The 21,694-nt window shown below is 41.5% G+C and overlaps 1 protein-coding gene across 1 annotated transcript in view; it reads left to right on the forward strand.

Moving 5' to 3' along the window:
- COCH (cochlin) overlaps positions 1-21,694 on the forward strand; it is a 166,977-nt gene that overhangs the window by 52,088 nt on the left and 93,195 nt on the right. Inside the window, exons 4-5 of the mRNA XM_030213687.1 lie at positions 17,523-17,558; positions 17,931-17,975. Of these exons, the coding sequence (XP_030069547.1) occupies positions 17,523-17,558; positions 17,931-17,975 (81 nt within the window). The remainder of the gene's footprint in view (positions 1-17,522; positions 17,559-17,930; positions 17,976-21,694) is intronic.

Here is a 21,694-nt window from a genome sequence, read left to right on the forward strand (position 1 = left end):
TTCAGCCAGTGATGGATGTGAAACAGAATACATTTTCTTCCTGTGATAAAACGGAGACTTTTCTTCCTACCAAAAAGAAATGGTCTTGAGAACAGTTTGAACACTGAACATGTGATTGGTCAGTTAAATTTAAACCAGCCAAAGATATGACTGCTATTTTGGCAGCTCGATTTGGCTGCCAAACTTAGCTGACGAAGCGCTGAATATTAGCGGATAACCAGTTATCCACTAAGTGCTGACTGCAAATATTCAGGGGAAGATAACCAGTTACCTCCCATTGAATATTTGCAGATAGCCAGTTAAGCACTATTTAACCAGCCAGGAGCTGTTCCTGGCCGGTTAAATGGCACTGATTATTGGGGGGGGGGGGGGGGGGGCTAACCCCTCTATAAATGACAGCATCTTACTTAGGAAACAGTTGGTTTTAATGGGGCCTTTAGCTAAGTAAAATAACAGATAATTCATTTCCCTGTCTAGATTTTTCTATTCTTTTACTTAATTCCCTAACATAAAAGAACTCCTCACAGCAGTTCTTCCTGTTTGCTCCTATTTCAGTCATGCTACACTCTGCTATTACACTTTTAGCAAAAACAATCTTTGGGAAAAGCAGTAGTGGCTGTAGGAGAAAGGCAGGAGATGGTGGAATGAGCAGGGAAGGAAAAAAAAAAGGTGCAGGTACACTGTACCAGCACAAAAAAGCCAAGGTTTTCTCCATCATGACCCCCCCCCCCCTTTCCCTCAGCCACTCTTTTTCTAGTCCCACACAGCTACTCTCCATCTCTTTCAGCTCCTCTTCTGTCCGCAGCTTGTGTCCTGTAATCATTTATAGGATGAATAACTCTTCTGGGCAAAGCTACCCAATGAGTAATTCCCAGGTTCCGTTTACAGGAGTCTGGCTAAACCAACTTCCTAGCTCTGTCCAGGGGTTTTATATTATAAAGGAACCTGGCTGTTCTGGGCCTACACCAGAACTTTTCTTCTGTTAGAGAGAACTGGAATAAAAGTAAAGTCACTGCTGTGAAATATATTAATTTATTATATAGGTAAGAAAATAGTATATTACACCCTACACTACAGCTCAGCTGTACAATTGTAGCTCCCTTATGCTGATAAGCAACTGTAGAATGTATTGTCTAACTAAAACACTGATATCACTGGTTACTAGATTATTACACAATCCTGATTAGTAATACTGACTAGGTCATGAAGTAATACAGTTAGCAGCACATCTTCCTGATCACAAAGTTCTGATTAACCCGCCTTTGCTTAGGTAAGAACCCACTAGCTAATCCCCGACTATAGGAAATAAATCTCTGCAATCCTCACCGAGCCGACTCTAGGTGGTCTCTCAGATGAAGTGGACACAGGTTTTCCCCTTTAGACTCCAGCTGTTTTCCACAGCGAGTCCCCGTCTCAGGAAACAACACAGGTTCTCTGCAGCATGCAGGATTACAGTCTCTCTGGCCGGTAGAGCTGAACCAACAGGTACTTTCTTCAGATGGTCAGTTCACAAGGTTGTGGACCACTTCAGGTCTCGCTGGTCTTCTTTTCAGCTACCCTTCTTCCAGTAGAACCAGACAAATTCTCCCTTTCTTCTTTTCTTTGTTCTTCTCTCTGTCTCTCTGAACTTCTCTCTCCTTCTGGTCTCCCGCTCTCTGGCCCCTGATTCCCAGGTGACCAGACAGCAACCAATCAGGATCTTGTCCAGCTCCTTCCCTGAGCAAGAAAACCTTTTTTTTTGATCTTCCAGTTGTTATATTCCTGTCTCTCATCAGACTCGCTGGCACCATGGCCTTACCCCCTGTAGCTCATCAGGGAGGTGCAAGGGTCAGGTAGCCCACTGCATATCCTTGAGTTTTTTTTCAGACCTGCCAGTTATTTACCACCAAGCAGAGCTCTGGTACAAACAGAAAGTTGAATCTGCTTGGTCACTGAAGTGCAGGGTCTTAGTTCACAGACTCCATCTTGACATAGTTGTATACACAGGCAGAGATCAGCAGAGTGAGGCTCACAGGAAAATAGCCCTACAGTCTCCTGTGCCTGCTCTTCTTCCTCTCTCTCAGATCATGTCTCCTTCTACTAGCAACCTTCTCCCACACAGCCCATACTCTCCCTAAGTTCCTCTCACCCTCGCAGCCTGTGTCTCCTCCTCTCCTACAGCTCCAGTATCAGGCCCTGTCCCCATCACCCAGCCTCTCTTCCCTTTACAATTCCTTTCCTCCTCTTCTGTCTATCCCAACTAGTAAATTCCTTCTCCTCTTTCTTGCCTCCTTTTTTCCTCTATCAGTACTTTTCTGTCTTTCTTTTCTTTAAATGCTGCAAGTATTACTTTGGCAACATAGGTAAAATTGTCATGCCAATAAAGTTATCTGAATGTGTCTTTTCCTTTTTGTCAGTGTATGTCTGCTACATTTCTCTTCCCCATTGGCAGATGCTAGACTACAGCAATTCTCCCTCCTTCCCCTGCAGTCTATGGAACAGACACAGCCAGCCAACAGGCTGCAGGGGGAGACAGGAGCAGTAACTAGGATACAGAAGCACTTCCTTCTTGTGTTTTTCTGTAGCTCTGGAGCATGGAGCTTGCTGCTCCAGATCTACACGGAAAAATAATGGGGATGCTTATCAATGTTCCCTCTAAGTGGAGTGCATGAGCAGTTGCTCATACATTATAGGAGCGTCACTCACAGATTTTGCATGGTTGCTCACAAAAATGTAGGTTTTTTTGTGCTATTTACAGAAATGCATTGCTAATACTGGCGCTCAAAAATTGTTGGTTCTTAAAGCTTGTTGCTCACACACAAAAAAACATTTGTACACACCAGAAACATTAGAGGAAACATTGGTGCTCATGCACTCACAGAGCTGGTGCATATGGCTGCAATATCACATGTAAATAAAATAGACAATGTGTCAAAATGCCCATTCTTTTGAAGCCTCCTAAAGTACCATACAATAAAGTAATGCTCTTTAATTTTTGCATATTAACTTGAACTAAAATTCTTTAATTCATCAAACTGAGATTTCTCAGAGTAGATATCTTCACCCTAGACCTTTTGTTATTCCAGGCTTTCTTGTTGATTGAAAAAAGTCTGATTAAACAATTCCTTAGTGCAAGTCCCAGTCACCATCATTGTGGAATCTTGCTGTTATTTTTCCAACTGGTTTCCATTAGTAAGGAACTTAAAAGAAAAGGAAAACAAAACAAACAAGCAAGCAAGCATAAGCAAGACAAAGGGAGAAACAAAAAAAGTCTCATTTGTTTACAGTCCTTTCCTTGTCTCAAACAGAGTGCATCCAACTTGCAAACAGGAACTATGAAAAAAAAATGAAATGCTGTTCTTTGGGTCAGAAAAGTCTATTGGGGGTCCTTTTACTAAGGTACACTGAAAAATGGCCTGCGGTAGTGTAGGAATGTGTTTTGGGCGCACGCAGATCCATTTTTCAGTGCGCCTACAAAAAATGCCTTTTTAAAATTTTTACCGAAAATGGACGTGCGGCAAAATAAAAATTGGTGCATGTCCATTTTGGATCTGAGACCTTACTGCCAGCCACTGACCTAGTGGTAAAGTCTCATGCAGTAACCGGGCAATAATGACCTACATGTGTCAAATGCCACTTGGCATGCGCAGTGGTAGTGCACCAGAAAATAAAAATTATTTTTCGGACGTGCATATCGGACACACTCCAAAAATGAAATTACCATAAGAGCCAGGCGGTAGCTGGGTGGTAACTCCAAATTGGTGTGCATTGGGCACACGTAGATGCTTACGCAGCTTAGTAAAAGGGCCCTTTGGTTTGGCAAGTAGTGAACAATATGGAGTTACTTCACGTTTGTCTCATCTGGAAAAATGTTTCCTCACTACAACAGCTATGGCAGTGGTTTCTAAACCTGCACCCCAGCCAGTCAGGTTTTCATGATTCCCACAATGAATATTCATGAGAGAGATTTGCATGCCTCCAGGACCAAGTTTGGGAACCACTGATCTAGGCTTACAATGGGGGAAGATATATATTACAAAGTGTTTGTAGATGTTTCTCCTCTCTTCTTCTTTTTTTGTTTTTAAATATCTTTATTGCATCAACAGTATGAAACATAACACCACAAGAATACAAGCAAAAGTTACACTGGCTAAAACGATTCCAACTATAAAGCCAAAGTCCAAAATAAGACAGTACTGAAGATCTTTGATTAACCTATCCTTTGAAAAGCAATCTTAATGAGTTTCTGTGCATGGTGTCACTCCACAAAGTCGATGATATGTATTTGTATATATGGATGAAGAAATTAGATCTTACCTGCTAATTATTTTTCTTTTAGTCACATATGTTTAGTCTTTTAGTTACCATATGTCCGGATTTACCTGGACATGTCCTCTTTTTGAGGACATGTCCGGGCAACCGGGTGGGTTTTGCCAATCTGCCTGTATGCCCGGATTTCTGGACAAACAGCTGGTGGGCGGGCTGACCAAGTGAAGCTGGCCAAGTACTCATGAGAGCAGGCCATAGGCGCCCGGTATAGAAGGCTTGGGGAGGCTAAGCCTCCCCAGCCGCAGCGAGCCGGCTCCTCCCCCTCCCTCCGGATCCGGTCCCGTCCCTCACGTTACCGACCTGACTCTTCAGAGCTCAGCTGTCAGCGCTAACTCTCCCCTGCTGGCGCTGCCGGCGTTCGCGCTTTAAAAATGGCCGCCGAGACTTCCAGAGGCGGCCTCGCGAGACTTCTGCTGAAGTCTTGGAGGCCGCCCTGTAAGTCTCGGCGGCCATTTTGAAGCATGAACGCCGGCAGCACCAGCGGGGGAGAGTTAGCGCTGACAGCTGAGCTCCGAAGAGTCAGGTCGGTGTGAGGGACCGAATCCGGAGGGAGGGAGGGAGGGAGGGAGGGAGGGAGAATTCACCGTAGAACTCGGGAGGGGGTGGCAGGGAAGAGAAGGGAGTCGCAGGGCATTTGTGGATGGAGGGGAGAGATGGGTCGCTGGGTATAATGGGTTCATGCAGGGCAGGGGAGAGGAGGGTCACTGCTGGACATGGGTGGATGCAGGGCAGGGGTAGGAGAGTCACCGGGTATGGGTGCATACAGGGCAGGGAGAGGAGGATCACTACTGGACATGGGTGCATGGAGGGCAGGGGAGAGGAGGGGAGAGAGAAGAAATGCTGGACATGGATAGAGGGGAGGGCAGAGTGAGGAAGGAGATGAGAGGAGAAAAACTGCACATGGATGAAGAAAATAGGCAGAAGCTGAGGACCAGAAATGAAGAAGAAAGGAGGAAAGAAAGAAATGGAAAGGAAGTCCTGGAAACGGAGTTAAGAGGACAGATAGCAGCAGAATCGGATACTGGGCCAGCATGATCAGAAAAACAGTCACCAGACAACAAAGGTAGAAAAAAATCATTTTATTTTCATTATAGTGTTTGGAATATGTCCACTTTGAGAATCAGGTGCTCAACATTAAAAGTTTATATTTATTTACTTATTTATGGCATTTTATCCCACATTAAACATGAATTAGGGTGTTTTGTGGCTCTACATGAGAATTGTGATATTATGATCCCTTGTTTCATATTGTTGACGGTCTGCATTTTCTGTATGGGTGGTATATTTGTGTATTAGGTTCTGCCCAGTGTAATATTTATGGTACAGTAAGGTTCTGAGTGTGTTTTTGCACAAAGTTGTGCATAGTGTTTTGCAGTTGAGCGATTGTGATTAGTATATGCTTTGAGCAACCACTTTATTCTTTGACATATGATACATATCTAATATCTATATTTAATAAAAGGTATTAATTGTGACTTATTTTTATTTAAGCTCCACCCCTGGCTCCACACCTAACCCCACCCCCTTTAGCCTCCCCAAACAGTTGGGCCACCGACCGCCTATGGAGCAGGCCTTCTTTTTTCCATTATTGGCCGAAGCCGGCCATCTCATAAATACACCCCGTCCCGCATTCCGTACCCTTCCAAAACGCCCTTTTTAATTTTGGCCGGCCCTGCAACAGAAAGCAGTTGAAGATGGCCAAAATCAGCTTTCGATTATACCGATTTGGCTGGGTTTAGGTGATGGCTGGCCATCTCCCAATTTGTGTCGGAAGATGGTTGGCCTATTCCTTCGAAAATAAGCAGGTTAGTGACACAACTGCGCATATGCAAAATGGTTGAGCTTGTCCAAACTCCAAAACCCACCAGAAACCCACTGTACCCACATCTAGGTGCCCCCCTTCACCCGCAAGGGCTATGGTAGTGGTGTACAGTTGTGGGTAGTGGGTTTTGGGGAGGGGTTTGGGGGGCTCAGCACACATGGTAAGGGAGCTATGTACCTGGGAGCAATTTATGAAGTCCACTGCAGTGCCCCCTAGGGTGCCCGGTTGGTGTTCTGGCATGTGAGAGGGACTGGTGTACTACGAATTCTGGCTCCTCCCATGACCAAAGGGTTTGCATTTGGTCATTTCTGAGATGGGTGTCCTTGGTTTCCATTATCGCCGAAAATCAGAAACGACCAAGTCTAGGGATGACCATCTCTAAGGACGACCTAAATTTCAAGATTTGTGTATCCCTGACCGTATTATCAAAACGAAAGATGGATGTCCATCTTGATTCGATAATACGGTCCCCGCCCCCCCCATCGGGACATTTTGCGAGGACGTCCTCAGCAAAACCTGGGTGTCCCTTTCAATTATGCTCCTCCTGGTGACCCACCAAGCTATACCACTGGTTTGAATGTTGACTTTGACAGTGGATGTCTAATCTTCAGACTCCTAATGCAGGCCAGTAGGCCGAACCACAGCCCATGTCGAGTCAGTCGAAGACAATAAAGACAAATTGTGCAACTTGTTGTTTTGCCCCCATTTTGGTTGTCCTGGTTGTTAAGAATATACCGGACCATAAGTAATTGCCATTGTTTGTATTTGACATGGTTGTGCTCAATAAAGATTAATAAAATAAATAAAAAACTAGAAGACCATGAGGAACTGCAGAGATTTTGCCATACTGGAGAAGTGGGCATCAAGAAGGTATATGAAATGTAATGTGGACAAATGCAAAGTTATGTACATAGAGAAAAACAATCCTAATTATACCTATACAATGCTAGGTTCAGTATTAGGAGTCACTACCCAATAATTTGATCTTGAAATCACTGTGGAAAACACATTGAAATCCTCAGTTCAGTAGCAGCGTCAGACTTGTGAGTTCTTGTACCAAGTAGAGCGCTGCTGAGTCCGGTACTCGGACCAGGTTCTGCTTGGCAGCTGGACAACCCCGGGTTTCACCTGCGCTGACCGCTGTTCCCCATAGGTTGAGCCCCTAGGTGCGGACGGCCTGCAGGACTTACGGGACAGAGCTGGAAGCAAGGTGATGAATGCATTGGCCAGGCAGGCAGCAGGTAAAGAGAGTAATCCAGGTACAAGTGGCAGTCAGTAGGCAGACGGCAGGCAAGAGAGTAATTCAGGTACAGGCGAAAGTCAGTAGGCAGGCGGCAGGCAAGAGAGTAATCCAGGTACAGGCGAAAGTCAGTAGGCAGGCGGCAGGCAGAAGGGTAATTCGGGTACAGGCAGAGTCAGCAACGAGGGACCAGTAGATAAGAAGCAGACTACAGAGTTAGAAACACCTACCAAAGTAGAAGCCAAAGCATGGAGTCCAGGGAGAGCTCAGCTGATAAAGTGCTGGCGTCTGACATCAGCAGGGAGAAGGGGCACAGCCATAGGACAAGAGCAGGGGAAGGAGGAACCGGAAGACCAATAGGAGAGAAGCAAGGGAAGCCAGGCAGAGGACGAGCAGACCCAGGTGGGTGGAAGCAAAGCAATCAAGGAGCCTGGAAGCCAGGCAGAGAGAGAGAGAGAGAGAGAGAGAGAGAGAGAGAGAGAGAGAGAGCAGAAACAGGTGCATGGAAACAAAGCAATTAAGGAGCCTGCAGCCACCGCTCTCTGAACAAACTCAGAGAGGACTACATATACATGGCTCAGGCAGTGCAAGTCAAGTGTGCGTGTCGACGGGACCCCGCGCAGCCCGAGGACGCCGCTTGCGTTGAGGTAGGGGACATGACAAGCAGTCAATAAAGTAAACAGAATGTTAGGAATTTTTAGTAAAGGAATGTTTCATAAAATAGAGAATAGCAGAATTAGAAGAAGTACAAAGAAGAATGGCAAAAATGATAAAGGGTATAGAATATCTCCCTTATAAGAAAGGCTAAACTGTTTAGGGCTCTTCAGTTTGGATAAGAGATGATTGAGTGGGAATATGATAAACGTTTATAAAATCATGTGCAAGGTAGAATAGGTACTAGTTATTTATGCCTTCAAACTGCACCTGGACTAGAGGCTACTCCATGAAACTAATAGGTTGAGATTTAAACCAAATTGGACAAAATATTTTTTTCACTCAGTGAACAATCAAGTCGTGGAATTTGTTTCTAGACAATGTGTCAAAAAAATGGAGGAGTAGCCTAATGGTTAAAGCAGTAAGGCTGTAAACCAGTGTTCCAATCCCACTGCTGCTCCTTGTAATCTTGGGCAAGTCACTTACCATCTCATTCTATAAATTCAAGAAGCAATTCTATAAGCTGATACCTAAATATAGGTGCCAATAGTGAGCCAAATTTATAGAATGTTAACACTTATCCGCATTACTGGCGCCAATAATTGGCAGTTACATGCATAAGTGCTAAGCAGTATTGTGCTTAATTGTACAGTATGCAACTGCAAGATGGGCAGAAAATGGGCATGTCATGGGCATATCACCAAGGTAGGAGCACACCTTCTAGAATGCTATCAGTTACATGTGATTCTTAGTGCAAGTTAGGCACACTCACTTAAAGCAGACATTGACCTGGCTTAAATGATCGCACCTAAAAATCAGCTCACCTGGCTTTGTGCTAGTATTCTATAGTGGCTTAGGCACACTATTAAGCCGTTATAGAATTAGCATTAAGTGCACCCCTTTGATTAAGTGCATCCCTTTGAGGTGCCTAAAATGAAGAGCTAATTTATAGAACTAATGCCACAGAGTCTGTTTAAGTGCCATTTGCATGCTAATGTTATAAAATAGAAGAATGAGCAATTTGCTTAAATGCAAGGGAGCGAACAAATAGGTGGGCATAGATGGGCCTCCCTTTTACGCACACACCTTATAAAATACTAAGTTATGTATTAAAGTTTATCGTTTATTGATTTGATATACCACCTCTTTGGTAAATGAGTGGAGGCAGTTCACACAATTTACAAACCAAAATTACAAGGTACAGAAAATAGAACACCATAGCTTAATAGGACACAGACACACACACACACACACACACTTAAGAGGTATAAGCAAAATTAGTCACACAGAAATTATCATTCACACAGAAATTGTCACCCACTGCCCCCATACCCATACATCTCGAATACAGGATCAGCGATTATCAAACACCATCTGAAATAAATATGCTTTATGCTTTCAATTCGGCCTGGAATGAGGTATAAAAGTTTTTTCTATAAAGCGAAACAACTACAAACCCCGTTCTTACTGGGCATTCCGCTCTCCTCTGATACAACTTCCTGTTTCCGGCAAGGCAAGATGCTTCGGAGGGAGAGAAGCTAAACCTGCTTGGGTGCACCGGAGAAAGGAAACTGGGCTGGGGGATTGTTGGTGGGCAATCTCAGAAATACATGCGACAGAGAGTTCCTGTTTGGTAGAGCATTCAATGCGACATCCTTGTTCTTTACAATTTCATTGTAATTCAGCTGTTTCATCTGTTCCAACCAAAGCTGATAAACCCCTGATGCAGGCTGGTGTGGCCGAAACATGATTCGTGTCGGGCTTTTATTGATTTTAATAAAGACGTTGTTTGGGAAGACATTGCATGAGAGAGGACTCTTTTTGGATCCACTGTGTGTACCTAAGAGTTTTTTCTAATCTGATACTGTGGTAAAGAGTTTCAGAATGCAGGGGCCAAGAAATAAAAAGCACTTATCTGGTTGATTCTCATTACGCTTTGGAGGGATGAGACAGCACAAGTTTGTTGTCTGTCAGAGAGCGCAAATGCAGTGTGGAGCATATGGAATGACCAATGAGGATAATTAGGTTTATTATTGTAAAATATTTTGTGCCTAAGAATCAATATTTGTATAGAATTAAATTCAAAATATTGATTCTTAGGCACAAAATATTTTACAATATAGAAGTCTATCGGAAGTCAATACAGTTGTTTCAAAAGGGTTGTGACATGGTCGTTCTGCTTGACCCTGCATAAGATCCTAGCTGCAGTATCTGAAGAGTCTGTAAGTGTTTTAGAATAGTCTTGGTGATACCTGCATATACAATATTACAGTAATCATAGCGCAAGTTAATATAAGCATAGAACAAAGAATGAAAGTCTTTATCCTGGTAATTATGGATAGCTCTGAGTTTGCATAAAAAGAAAAATCCTGTTCTAAGTACATATGGGAAGTCCCATGTTAAAATGCAATAAACATAGGCCAAAAGCAAAGTGGTGCCCCAACTTCAAAAGCGATACTTCACTTAGCCCACAAAGACTGGAACCTCTTCCTGTTTCCGGAGGACCTGGCACACAATCACTCTGCAGTGAGGAAAAGCCCAGAACCGGAGTTGGGAGACAGATTGTGTTGCCACTGTCGACATGGGAGACTTCAACATTGGCATCCTTTCTACTACAATTGTCGACCATAGAGGAAGACACTGATAGCTTTCAGAGATAAGGGGAGGTAAGAGCTGCTGGGTGATGAAGCAGAAGGTGATGAGACATCTTTGCTTCCAGTTATAACCTCCATGAAACTTCTGATAAAACCCTACAGTGGTAGCTTTGGAGGCTCTATGGCCAGCTATTGAGAGTCTACATCAGGTTTGCTCATCTTCTGTTTCAATTTTGGCCAAATTGCTTTAGTTGTCTCATTAGACCTGTCTGCCACCTTTGATCTGCTCGACCATTCTATTCTTCTCTCTTGCCTTCATAATATTGGTCTGTCCAGTTCAGTACTCAACGTTCAAATCCTGTCTTTCAGATTGCTCATTCATTGTTAAGACCCCTGCCTCCTCTTCCTCTGAACAATCTCTGACATGTGGTGTTCTCCAAGGTTCCGTTCTCTCCTCTCTGTTGTTTAATATTTGCTTGAGTCCCCTGACCATATTAATTCAAGATTATATTTGATTCTTTTTCTAAGCAGATGATATCTTACTGATTTATCCTACTTCTCAAATATTTCACATGCTTACTCAATTACGAGACTGCTTGGGTGCACTGGCCAACTGGTTAGCTGATCATAAACTTATATTTAACCCCTTCAAGACTGTTGTTTCTTAGATCACTGGCTTTCATCCTTCCCCAACTTTTACTCCAGCCCTCTTCAATAGACCCATTCCACCAGTCAACTGCTTGTGGTATCTTGGAATTCTTGTTGACTCTAAATTATCTTTTGAGTCCCAATTTGCCCAAGTCACTATTGAGGTTTTCTAACCTTGCAGAAACTTTGAACCATTCGTAATTATATTGACATTCCCTCTTTACATACTCTGATCCATGCATTTCTGACCTCATGAATTGACTATTGCAATTCCATTTACTCTGGTATTTCTAGATCTTCTCTCCACAGTCTTCAAAGGATTGGAAAGAGAGAGGGGAGTCTATGTGAAGTTGCTGTTCTTCTGCTTAATGTGCCCATATTGTAGAGGGGGCTATAAGAACCCAAGTCCCTTCTGGTATTGTTTTGTCTGCTATATGATGGGTCTCCTAGTCTGTACATTCATGTATTGAGTCCTGCTCTGTTACATTTGGTATCTGGCATTGTGGGGTGTGGGGAATGGGAGGGCTTTTGAGGGGGGGGGGATTTAAAGGCATTTGGGATTTTAGGGTGGTGACTGGGGTGGAGGTTGGAGGGTATGGAGGGGGTTTAGGGTTTGTGCCCAGGCCTTTGATAGTTTCTTGTTACCTTCAGTCTTTGGTTTATTAGTATATCGTTGATACATATCAACTGTGTTTTGCATTTTGTTTTGTAGTCTAATAAAAAGATTTTAACAAGAAAGTTTAGCTATTCCTTTCTGCTGTATTCTACTGTTCTAGGTTCTAAAGCCGAGCATTTGCCACTGAGAATCCCCAATCTAAGGGCAGTATCCATCATTAATGTTTTGTTTGGTTTTAGAGGGAATTGTAGCTAGAAATCAAGTATGTTCATTTCAAGTCTTGGAAGAGGTTTGTTACTTATATTTTCTCTCTTTGCAGAGCTGACTGCTTCCCTGTTATATAAGGGGACTGGAAGAGTTTAAGCTACTAATTTCCTAAATTCCTCTAATCATGGAAAGTTTCATGTCTAATATTTATTAACTCAACAATTACTTATAGTTGACAATCTTGTAGCAATACTGTTTGTGCTAGTCGTCACATGCCCTGTGGGGACAATGACTATTCATTGGATGTTAATTTTTTTACTTTTTCTTCTGGATAGAATTGTTTTCCCATGCTTCATTTTTAATATTTCTAAACTGTCCAGCAATATTAAAGGGTTTTTTGTTTTGTTTTTTTTATTAACAATGCATGGGTCAAAGGATTCATGACAACCACAGAAATCATTTTTGTCTTTAGACATTTTTTCAATTTGTTTTACTATCTGAAAGTGGTTAAGGGTTCTTTGTTTGTGCTATAGCAAAAGAGTGCAACAATGGTTTAATATTTTAAGGTTCAAAATGCAAACTAAAATCCAAATTCAAATGTATGCATTCGAAATTTGAATTCAATTTCTTCAGTTACTGAAATGTGAGATTTATGGAAACAATTTTAGCCATTAATATGATATGTGTGCAGATACATACCCTCTTGCTCACAAAGGATGGTTCTTTCTGTATTGATTATGCATATATATCAACACTACAGATACAACTTAGGTACACATACCTAATTAGCACACCTGCCTGTCTTAGGCATCTTACTACTACTACTACTACTAACTAGCATTTCTAAAGCGCTACTAGGGTTACGCAGCGCTGTACAATTTAAACATAGAAGGACGGTCCCTGCTCAAAGAGCTTACAATCTAAAAGACAAGAGAACAATCTAAAGACAAGTGAACAATCTAGAGGACGAGTGAACAGTTAATCTGATAGGGTGGATAGATTGGGGCATTCTATCTATCTCGAGTGGTTAGGCGCCGAAGGCAGCATTGAAGAGGTGAGTTTTAAGCAGAGATTTGAAGATGGGTAGGGAGGGGCATGGCGTATGGGTAAAGGAAGATTGTTCCAGGCATAGGGTGAAGCAAGGCAGAATGAGCGGAGCCTGGAGTTGGCAGTGGTGGAGAAGGGTACTGAGAGAAGGGCTTTGTCCTGTGAGCGAAGGTTACGGGCGGGAACATAGGGGGAGATGAGGGTGGAGAGGTAGCTTTCTTATTTGTACATATATGGCTTCCCCTCTGTGGGGTTTTTTTCCCGTCCTTTACTATTAGGTCCCATATGTTAGCTATTGCCTACATCCTAGACTCAGGCTGACTGGGTTCACTTGGGTTGACTGGGCTGACTCGACTGACTTGGTTGACTCAGGCTGACTGGGTCAACTCGAGTGACTTGGGCTGACTGGGCCAACTGGGTGTACTTGGGCTCCAAAGAGCCAAGTTTTCAAAATGATTAGGAATTGGGGGTGCTGAACTCAGCACAAATTACCAAGTCCATATAAAGGATAGTAACATAGTCTATGACAGCAGATAAAAACCTGTGTGGTCCTTCCAGTCTGCCCAACATGATAAACTCATTACACATAGTATGTATATCTGCCTTGATCTGTCCTTGCCATTTTCAGGGCACAGACCGTAGAAGTCAGCCCAGCATTGTTCTTGTACTAAAATTTCTGACGTTAACGTCGAAGCCCCCTAACAGTTACACTCTAAGTCATCCATATCTATGCAGTCACGATCAGGGCACCGACCATAGAAGTCTACCCAGCACTGTTCTTGTACTAAAATTTCTGAAGTTAATGTCGAAGCCCCTTAACAGTTTCACTCCAGTTCATCCATATCTATTCAGTCGATATTAAAGCATGGTGGGTTGTGAACACATCTGGCTAGGCTATCTTTAAATTAAGAGCACAGGTGGTGCACACACAGGGACGACGTGGGTAAAAGAAGTGCTAGGGATAGCACTGAAAGTCTCACCAGTCTTTCTTCCTCCCCAACCCCAACTCATCACCATAGTTTACTGTCCTACTCTCAGCACATTTACAACACACTCACGCTATGCCTTCCAGCCCACCCTAGCCCATCTATACAACCCATATTCTCCCCCTCCCAGCCAGTCCTTAATAGTCCTTGTTTCCTTCCTAACTTGTGCACACCATACACTTTCTTTTCTCTGACCATCCCCACTTCTTTCTCTCTTTCTCAGCCTCTCCAAGCCTAAATGTATTCTTCCTCCTCTTATCATCTTATTCCACGTTTCCCTTGTTTCTTTCTCCCAGTGCACAGTTTGACTTTTGTTTTGGAGTAGGATGCTTAATCCACACACCCCCTGTACCCACTCCATTCCCCAATTCTATACTTCTCTTCTCTTTACTTCCTTCTGACCTGACCTACCTTGTTTCCTACTAATTCCTCCCCCCCCCCCCCCCCCATTAGGTTCCCTCTCACACTACCTTGGTCAGTGCCCCTCCCCTGCAGACTAGGCTTATTCATCCTTCATAAATCCTAAGCAGATTCATCTCACATTTCAACTTTTCTATCCCCACCCTTCCTAGTGAGGATCATATTCCTAATCCCCCTTCCCAGAGCCCCAGACATCATTCATATCTAGAACTCAGACTGAAATATATTAGCAGTTCCACATCCAGAAAGGCCCTATGAGCTGCTCCACCACCTGCATGTACAAATCTTGAAGGCTCAGAAATCAGTTGCTCCACAGCCCCTGTGGCCATATTTGCATGTGGTGCTTCCTGCCGTCAGACCCCGAAGATCACACGCTGAGCAGGAAATAACCCAAACGCTTGCATTCATTTCAACCCACTGTGTGTCAGCCCACCTACTAAAGCTCTAGAAGTCACAGAATAAGTGGTTTGCTTTGATTCTAGTGCCTTCTGCAAAAATGGAAATTGGCACCTCATTTGGTGGTAACAGCTTTGGCACAATGCCCACCTCCTTTGTTACCAGTGACTTCAGCACAACATCCTTCTTTCTCTCTCCTTTTACCAAACATCCCCTTCTTTCTTCTCCATTCTCTTCCCAGCACCATTCTCTCTCCACTTCCCTTTTTCCTTGGCCCACATGATGTGGAAGGATATGGGAGTGACACATCACTAAAGCAGTAACCTCTCATTCATAGTGCCCTGCACATCTGCAGAGGTCACACACCCCAAAACTAGCCTAAGTGGTGGTCAGTGATTTTTTTTAATACTGATTGCTGCCAGCCACATTAGGCCCCAATATTCAATGGACATTGAATATCTGGGGCCATGTGGGTCCCAGGCAATATTCAGCTGGGACATACATAAGACACTCGTGTGGACCCCCAACTGAATATCAGCCAGGACTCACTTAAGGGGAAGTAGGTCCTTCCACCCCACCAATTCTGATACCCCCTCCCTGTCAACCCCAACCCTGTAGCCCCTCAGGCCTACCTTTAAGATTCATGGTGGTATAGGGGTCCAGGGGGCTACTTGCCTCTGCCCTTGTTGCTCTAGTCCAGGGGTTCTCAACCCAATCCCCAGGACATACCTAGCCAGTCAGGTTTTTAGAATACCCACAATGAATATGCATGAGATAAATTTGCATACCATGGAGGTAGGGCATGCAAATCTATCTCATGAATATTCATTGTGGGTATCCTGAAAACCTGACTGGCTAGGTGTGTCCTAAGGACCCAGTTGAGAACCCCTGCTCTAGTCTCAAAAATTACCATAAGAATAGCCAAACTGGGTCAGACCAATGGTCCATCCAGCCCAATATCCTGTTTCCAACAATGGCCAATCCAGGATTCTGTTGGCAGAAAATCAAATAGTAGCAAGATTCCAGAACACCAAAAAAGAGTAGCAACATTCCATACTACCAATCCCACCCCATGTCCATCTCAGTAACAGACTATGAATTTTTCCTCCAGGAACTTGTCAAAACCTTTTTTGGATATGCTAAACGCTTTTACCACAATCTCCGGCAACGAGTTCCAGAGCTTAACTATTTGCTGAGTGAAAAAATATTACCTCCTATTAGTTTTAAAAGTATTTCCATTTAATTTCATTCAGTGTCCCCTGGTCTTTGTACTTCTTAAAAGAGTAAAAAAATCAATTCACTTCTACTCCTTCTACACCACTCAGGACCACTGCGTCCTCTAGTGGTAGTCTAGCAGTACTTCTGACAAGAAACACAATTAGGCATATGTAACCCGGTGGTTTTAAAGTGGTTTACAAACGTCTATGACACTAAAGCCTTCAAAAAATTGATCGGTTTCTGTCCCTGCAGGTTTGTTACTTGATCCAGCACTTATTATTTAAAACAGATATTTTTTTTTACTCTAACAAAGTCCCCAAAAGATTTCGCATTTTGATAAATATTAAAATGTCTTAACGGTGGCCTGCTTTTTCAGAACAACTGACCCTTTATTCCTGTTCTCAAGAACAGCTCTATGCTTATTTACAAAAAGGCAGGTTACTTTGTTCTGTTTCACTCACACCTGAAATTATGGGGTGCAATACTTCTAAACGGTGTTTTATGGCCACCTCCTTTATTGATGTATTTTTCCTGTCTGTCAAAATATGATTTAGAAGGCAGTATTTGAAATATTTTATTGGTTTCTTTTGTTCAGAGACAAAACAAAAAGTACGCGCGCGCGTGTGTGTGTGTGGGGGGGGGGGGGGGGGGGGGGGGGGCAGGGTTAATCTTGTCATGTGATGGAGGTACTGTACCTGAAAAGAACAAAGCTGCTGTGCTGGTGACACTCCCCATGTTTCCTACCACACAGTTCCCGCCTTTTTTAATTCCACGTTCGCCCAATCCCCTTCCACCCACGCGCAGCAGCCGCGAGCAGTTTTAAAGCGCGCGCTGCCCTTGATGCGGAATACATAGCTGGAGCAACGCTCGCGCTGGACCAGAGAAGCCAGGCTGCTTTCATTATCTCTGGCTCACTCGCCTACACCGCCGAAGATTTTCTGCCTTATCCAGCTGAAGGTTCTATTTCCCCTCTTCTTTCTCATAAAACACTACAATCATGCCAATTGTTTTCTTTTACAACCAGAACAGCTTACTTGTTTTCTTGAGTATTTCTTTTGAAACCGACTACTGAAGACACAGATACTAGCAGAATCTTTAGCAGAAGGGGGGTTGTGAACGCTTATGAAAAAATATGACAAGTTGTGGAAAGCCATAGAGAGCTCTGTTACGCTTAGCGAACCTGGAACCGGGATTCTTAACAAGTCCTCTTAGAAAGTTCATGCAAACATCTATAGGAAATATTAATTTGCAGCTTACTTAAAATATGAATAATCTTGTTAAACTATTCTGAAACTGGAAAAATTATGGAAGAGAAGGAATAAGTTACTTTTTTTTTCTTTTCCTAGATTGCCGCTTATTTTGTCAGTATGTCTTTCCCTGACTCAGGCACTTTTCATTTTAGGTAAGTAACAACAAACTAACATTTTGTTTATTTTTTAAAAAACGTGATTACAATCTTTTACAACAAAAAAAAAACAGCTTTGGTTAGATAGGATGTAGCTATTTATAGCATTTCTTTAAATTTGTATCTTCAAACTGGATCGATGGGGAATTTTTAATATGAAACCAATTGCCTTAACAAATGAGCTTTAAAATCCTTCTATAGCATTTACATTGGAAGACCTGGAACTGCTGCTTATGTACAAATTATTTACAAGAATTAGTTTCAGGGTGTTTTTTTCCACCTGTAATTGTTTACAACGTTATTTTTTTTTACCATACGAACCAAAACGTCCTGTTAATTTTTTTTTGTTGTTGTTGGCTTGCTTCCTAGGCATCTTTGTATCGTACGATCCAGTGGTGGGATCTAATGGCGATAGTGAGTTGTATTAACTTCTCTTTTGCATTCATTCATCTACTCACACCATCATCGAGATGGAAACCTTATGCATTTACAAATATTAGTGAAGCCCACTCTTTGAAACTTGTTATGGGTTATAGTAAAGATTTAGAACTTCTCATTTGCTTCTAAATATTATTTATATTAATGCTGTGAAGTGTAACAGAAAATATCTTAAGGCTCAACCATTTTATGTCATTTAGCCTTCCTTTATATTGCTGATATTTGTTTCCTTATGCAGGCAGTATGATCATGGTTTGAAAAGTGATTTCTTTTGCAATGGTTAACTCAACCAATTGCCAAGACAAATGCTGGAAAAGGAAGAAAATAAAAATTGGAAATACTGTAAATACAAAAATGCTTTAATACATTATTTCATAAGTCATTTCAGTTAGAGAGAGAGCTCCCTTTAAAAAAACAAAACACATTTCTATTAATGCCATAATAAAATAGTTTGAAATACAAAACTAAGGAAAAAATGTAAAATAAACCAAGCTATATACAATATTGATATCATCATTTGTAGAATGTCTAGCAAAATATTGAATAATGTATATACATTTGATCACCCACGTCTGTAAAAGATCTAAAGTATGTAAATTATGCACTGAGACAATATGCAAGTATAAAGAGAGTTTGATCATTTTGTTTTCTTTTTTTTTTTGGGGGGGGTGATGACATTAAATTTTTCAATCTGGACTTTAAAGTATTGTGTCCCCAAGGCCAGGGGTGGTAGAATCTTATTGCACTCTACAGGGTTTCAATCTAAATGAAAAAGCAATAGTTCAGATATTACCGCTACTATTTTAATCTTAATCCGTAGGCAGAAAATTGCATTTGGCTAAGGTGGCAAAGCACCTTAGATGTTCTTTAATCTTTTTCACCATATTCTCTAGCCAACATATACAAGGATAGTCTTAAGCCTGGGTCCAAAGAGTATGCTGGTTTAGGTGGACTGTAAAATTATGATGCACTAAGACACATGATAAGCATCATGCTGAAAACGTTGTCCCTTTCTTGCCTTCTGACACCTTAACCTTGCAAGAGTTATTATACATTTTATTTTAAAATTTATTTAAACAATATGAATTTTGAAAATATCTAATTACAGTATTATGTAAGTATGACCTCATATTTGGGTTCTTTTGCTTTTAGCTGGTTTTATCTACTGTAAGTTCTCCCACTTCTGTTCAGATAAAATCAGGTTTAATCATAGGTATTGACCACTCTCTTTTTAATTTGATATTTTATTGAAATACTGATAACAGCATGACAACTGTTACAGATATAAACAAAAAAGGTTAAACATTTATTTTACAACTAGTATAGAAACCATAGTATTATTTTTGTTTTTCCGATATTATTATTCCCCACTGCATTCTCTTGCCCCCCCTCCCAAATAGAGGCCCACACAAATGCTATACTGACTGGTTAGGAAGATTGTTTATTACCTTCCATTGTTTTCTCTCTTCCTACATTTTTTAGACTTTCAAGTGTGCACAGCCATTTCCTCTTTTTTTTTTTGCCTTTTACCCGCTGCGGTAAAAGGGGCCTCAGTGCACCACAAATCCATGTACTGACGCTACCTCAGGGCCGCTTTTACTGCAGCTTGGTAAAAGGGGCACTTGGTGAGTGTGGTGAGGGGGGAGGGTTGTTGGATTTTGTTTTGTTGTTGGTAGAATTGGATTTATAGTAACAGAGGGGCCCTTTTACCAAACAATGGTAAAAAGTGGCCTTAGAGTATGCTTACGTGGGTTATTCCCACACACTAAAGCCATTTTTCTCACATGGATAAAATGGCTAGTTTATTTTTTGAATTGATGGCCACACACTAATTTTCCACTACCACCATCTTTATTGTAGGCAGTAAGGGCTCACATGCTAACCACAAAGCACGAAGCAATATAGCTGTGCTAACCAATTAGCTCAGAACACACCTACTCTCTGTCCCAGACACTCCCCCAGAGCTAAAAAAAAATAAATCTATTTTTTAGTACATGGGTAGAGTGTACACATGAAAAAATTACCATGGGACGCCTGAACATGCCCCATTGGTACACCATTAAACTGCGATAAATATGTGTTAATGCTTACCGCAGCTTAGTAGAAAAACCCCGTAGATATTGCTTCCCTGACCATTAAATATGATAACTAAATATGCAACAGTCTCATGCCCTGAGTTGAAATTGCAACTAGAAATAATTGTTGAATTACTGTGACAAAATGATTTCATATTTCTATAGCCAATAGTGATTGTGTAATATATTTCTTTCAGTGTAACATATGAAATGAAAGTAACAATAGTGCCTTGTCATTGTAACCCACTTCTAGAAAAGGTAACTATTGGTCATTTTCAGATTAGCATTTATCCTTGTAAACATCCAGGATTTTAAAAGCAACTGGCCAGATTTATGCCCACTTTTCTTTTGTTTTTCTGACTTTGCCCATCAGTCACAGATAAGGTCCATCCCCTAGCACTGTACTAGATAATTTACATGGTTATATTGCCATAGAGATGCTAGATAACATGCACAAGAAAACCATACGAATAGCTTTCAGAGGAATCAAACTGACCTGACCATAAGGGCTGTTCTCTGACAACTACAGTATACTGTTTGAAAATGCCAGAGATGGATCCATGCATATTTATTACTCAAGGAAAAAAATAGAACAAATAGCATTTCTGCGACAGAGAAGCTTTATTGTTATTAAATCTTACCTCAGTGTATGTGTGTATTAGTTCTTTTTTTTTTTAATAATGAGAGGGATGTCTCCAAATCAGTTAGTTTTGAACATAATAACAGCAAATAGCAATTTTAAATACAACAGCAAAGCTTCAAAAATAAATTGCCAATAATTCTCTCAACTAGTGTCTCACTGAAAACCCACACAGTTAATAACAATTCAGATGGAGAAACAAGCCACACACTTAAGTGACAGCTCAATGCAATTACAGCTAACAGTTATCTTCAATAATATCAGCAAAAAAACTCCATCTTTTAACAGAAAACGGTGAGGGGTTAACAGTTTAACATGCCCACAGAATCACAGCTCACAATGCACTAGGACAAAAAATCACATTATCTGCAATGCTCTTCCAAACAATTGTTTCCATCCATGATGCACTTATATCATATCCATGAATCCAATCATATAGCTCTTTTGACACAGGCCCAGGCATGTATTTCCTGAGTAGTTTGAAAGGAATATTTGTCAGAATGAATTAAGCAGTCTAAAAAATCAGCCTAAATTTGCTTGATTATTCTTCATATATTAAGGAAATAGTGATCTCCTCTAGTTTGGATGCTTCCTTTATTTAATTATCTTACTGGAAAAATTCAGAAATTGAGAGTGAGTATGCATTGTAATAACTTTGATTCAGGACCAGAAATGGGGTTCTTACTTTTTAAAAGTACTTAAGTAAAAAGTAAAAGTACTGGCTGCAAAAGTAGTGAAGTAAAAGTAAAAAGTCTTATCTAAAAAAAATACTCAAGTAAAAGTAATAAAGTACAACTCTTATAACTACGTTTTTACTACAAAGTAAAAAGTATTCTTAACAAGTTGGATCACAGAATGTAATATGTTTACAGGCTAACTACCAGCGGGTCACACAAGGTCCTTCCTAGAAAAAAAACAGCACCCTGAACATTGCAGTGGGCAGAAGAACATTATATACATATTGGAAAACAAAATGAAGC

Source organism: Microcaecilia unicolor, chromosome 9, assembly GCF_901765095.1.
Source record: "Microcaecilia unicolor chromosome 9, aMicUni1.1, whole genome shotgun sequence".
In the NCBI taxonomy this organism is placed as follows: Eukaryota; Metazoa; Chordata; class Amphibia; order Gymnophiona; family Siphonopidae; genus Microcaecilia; species Microcaecilia unicolor.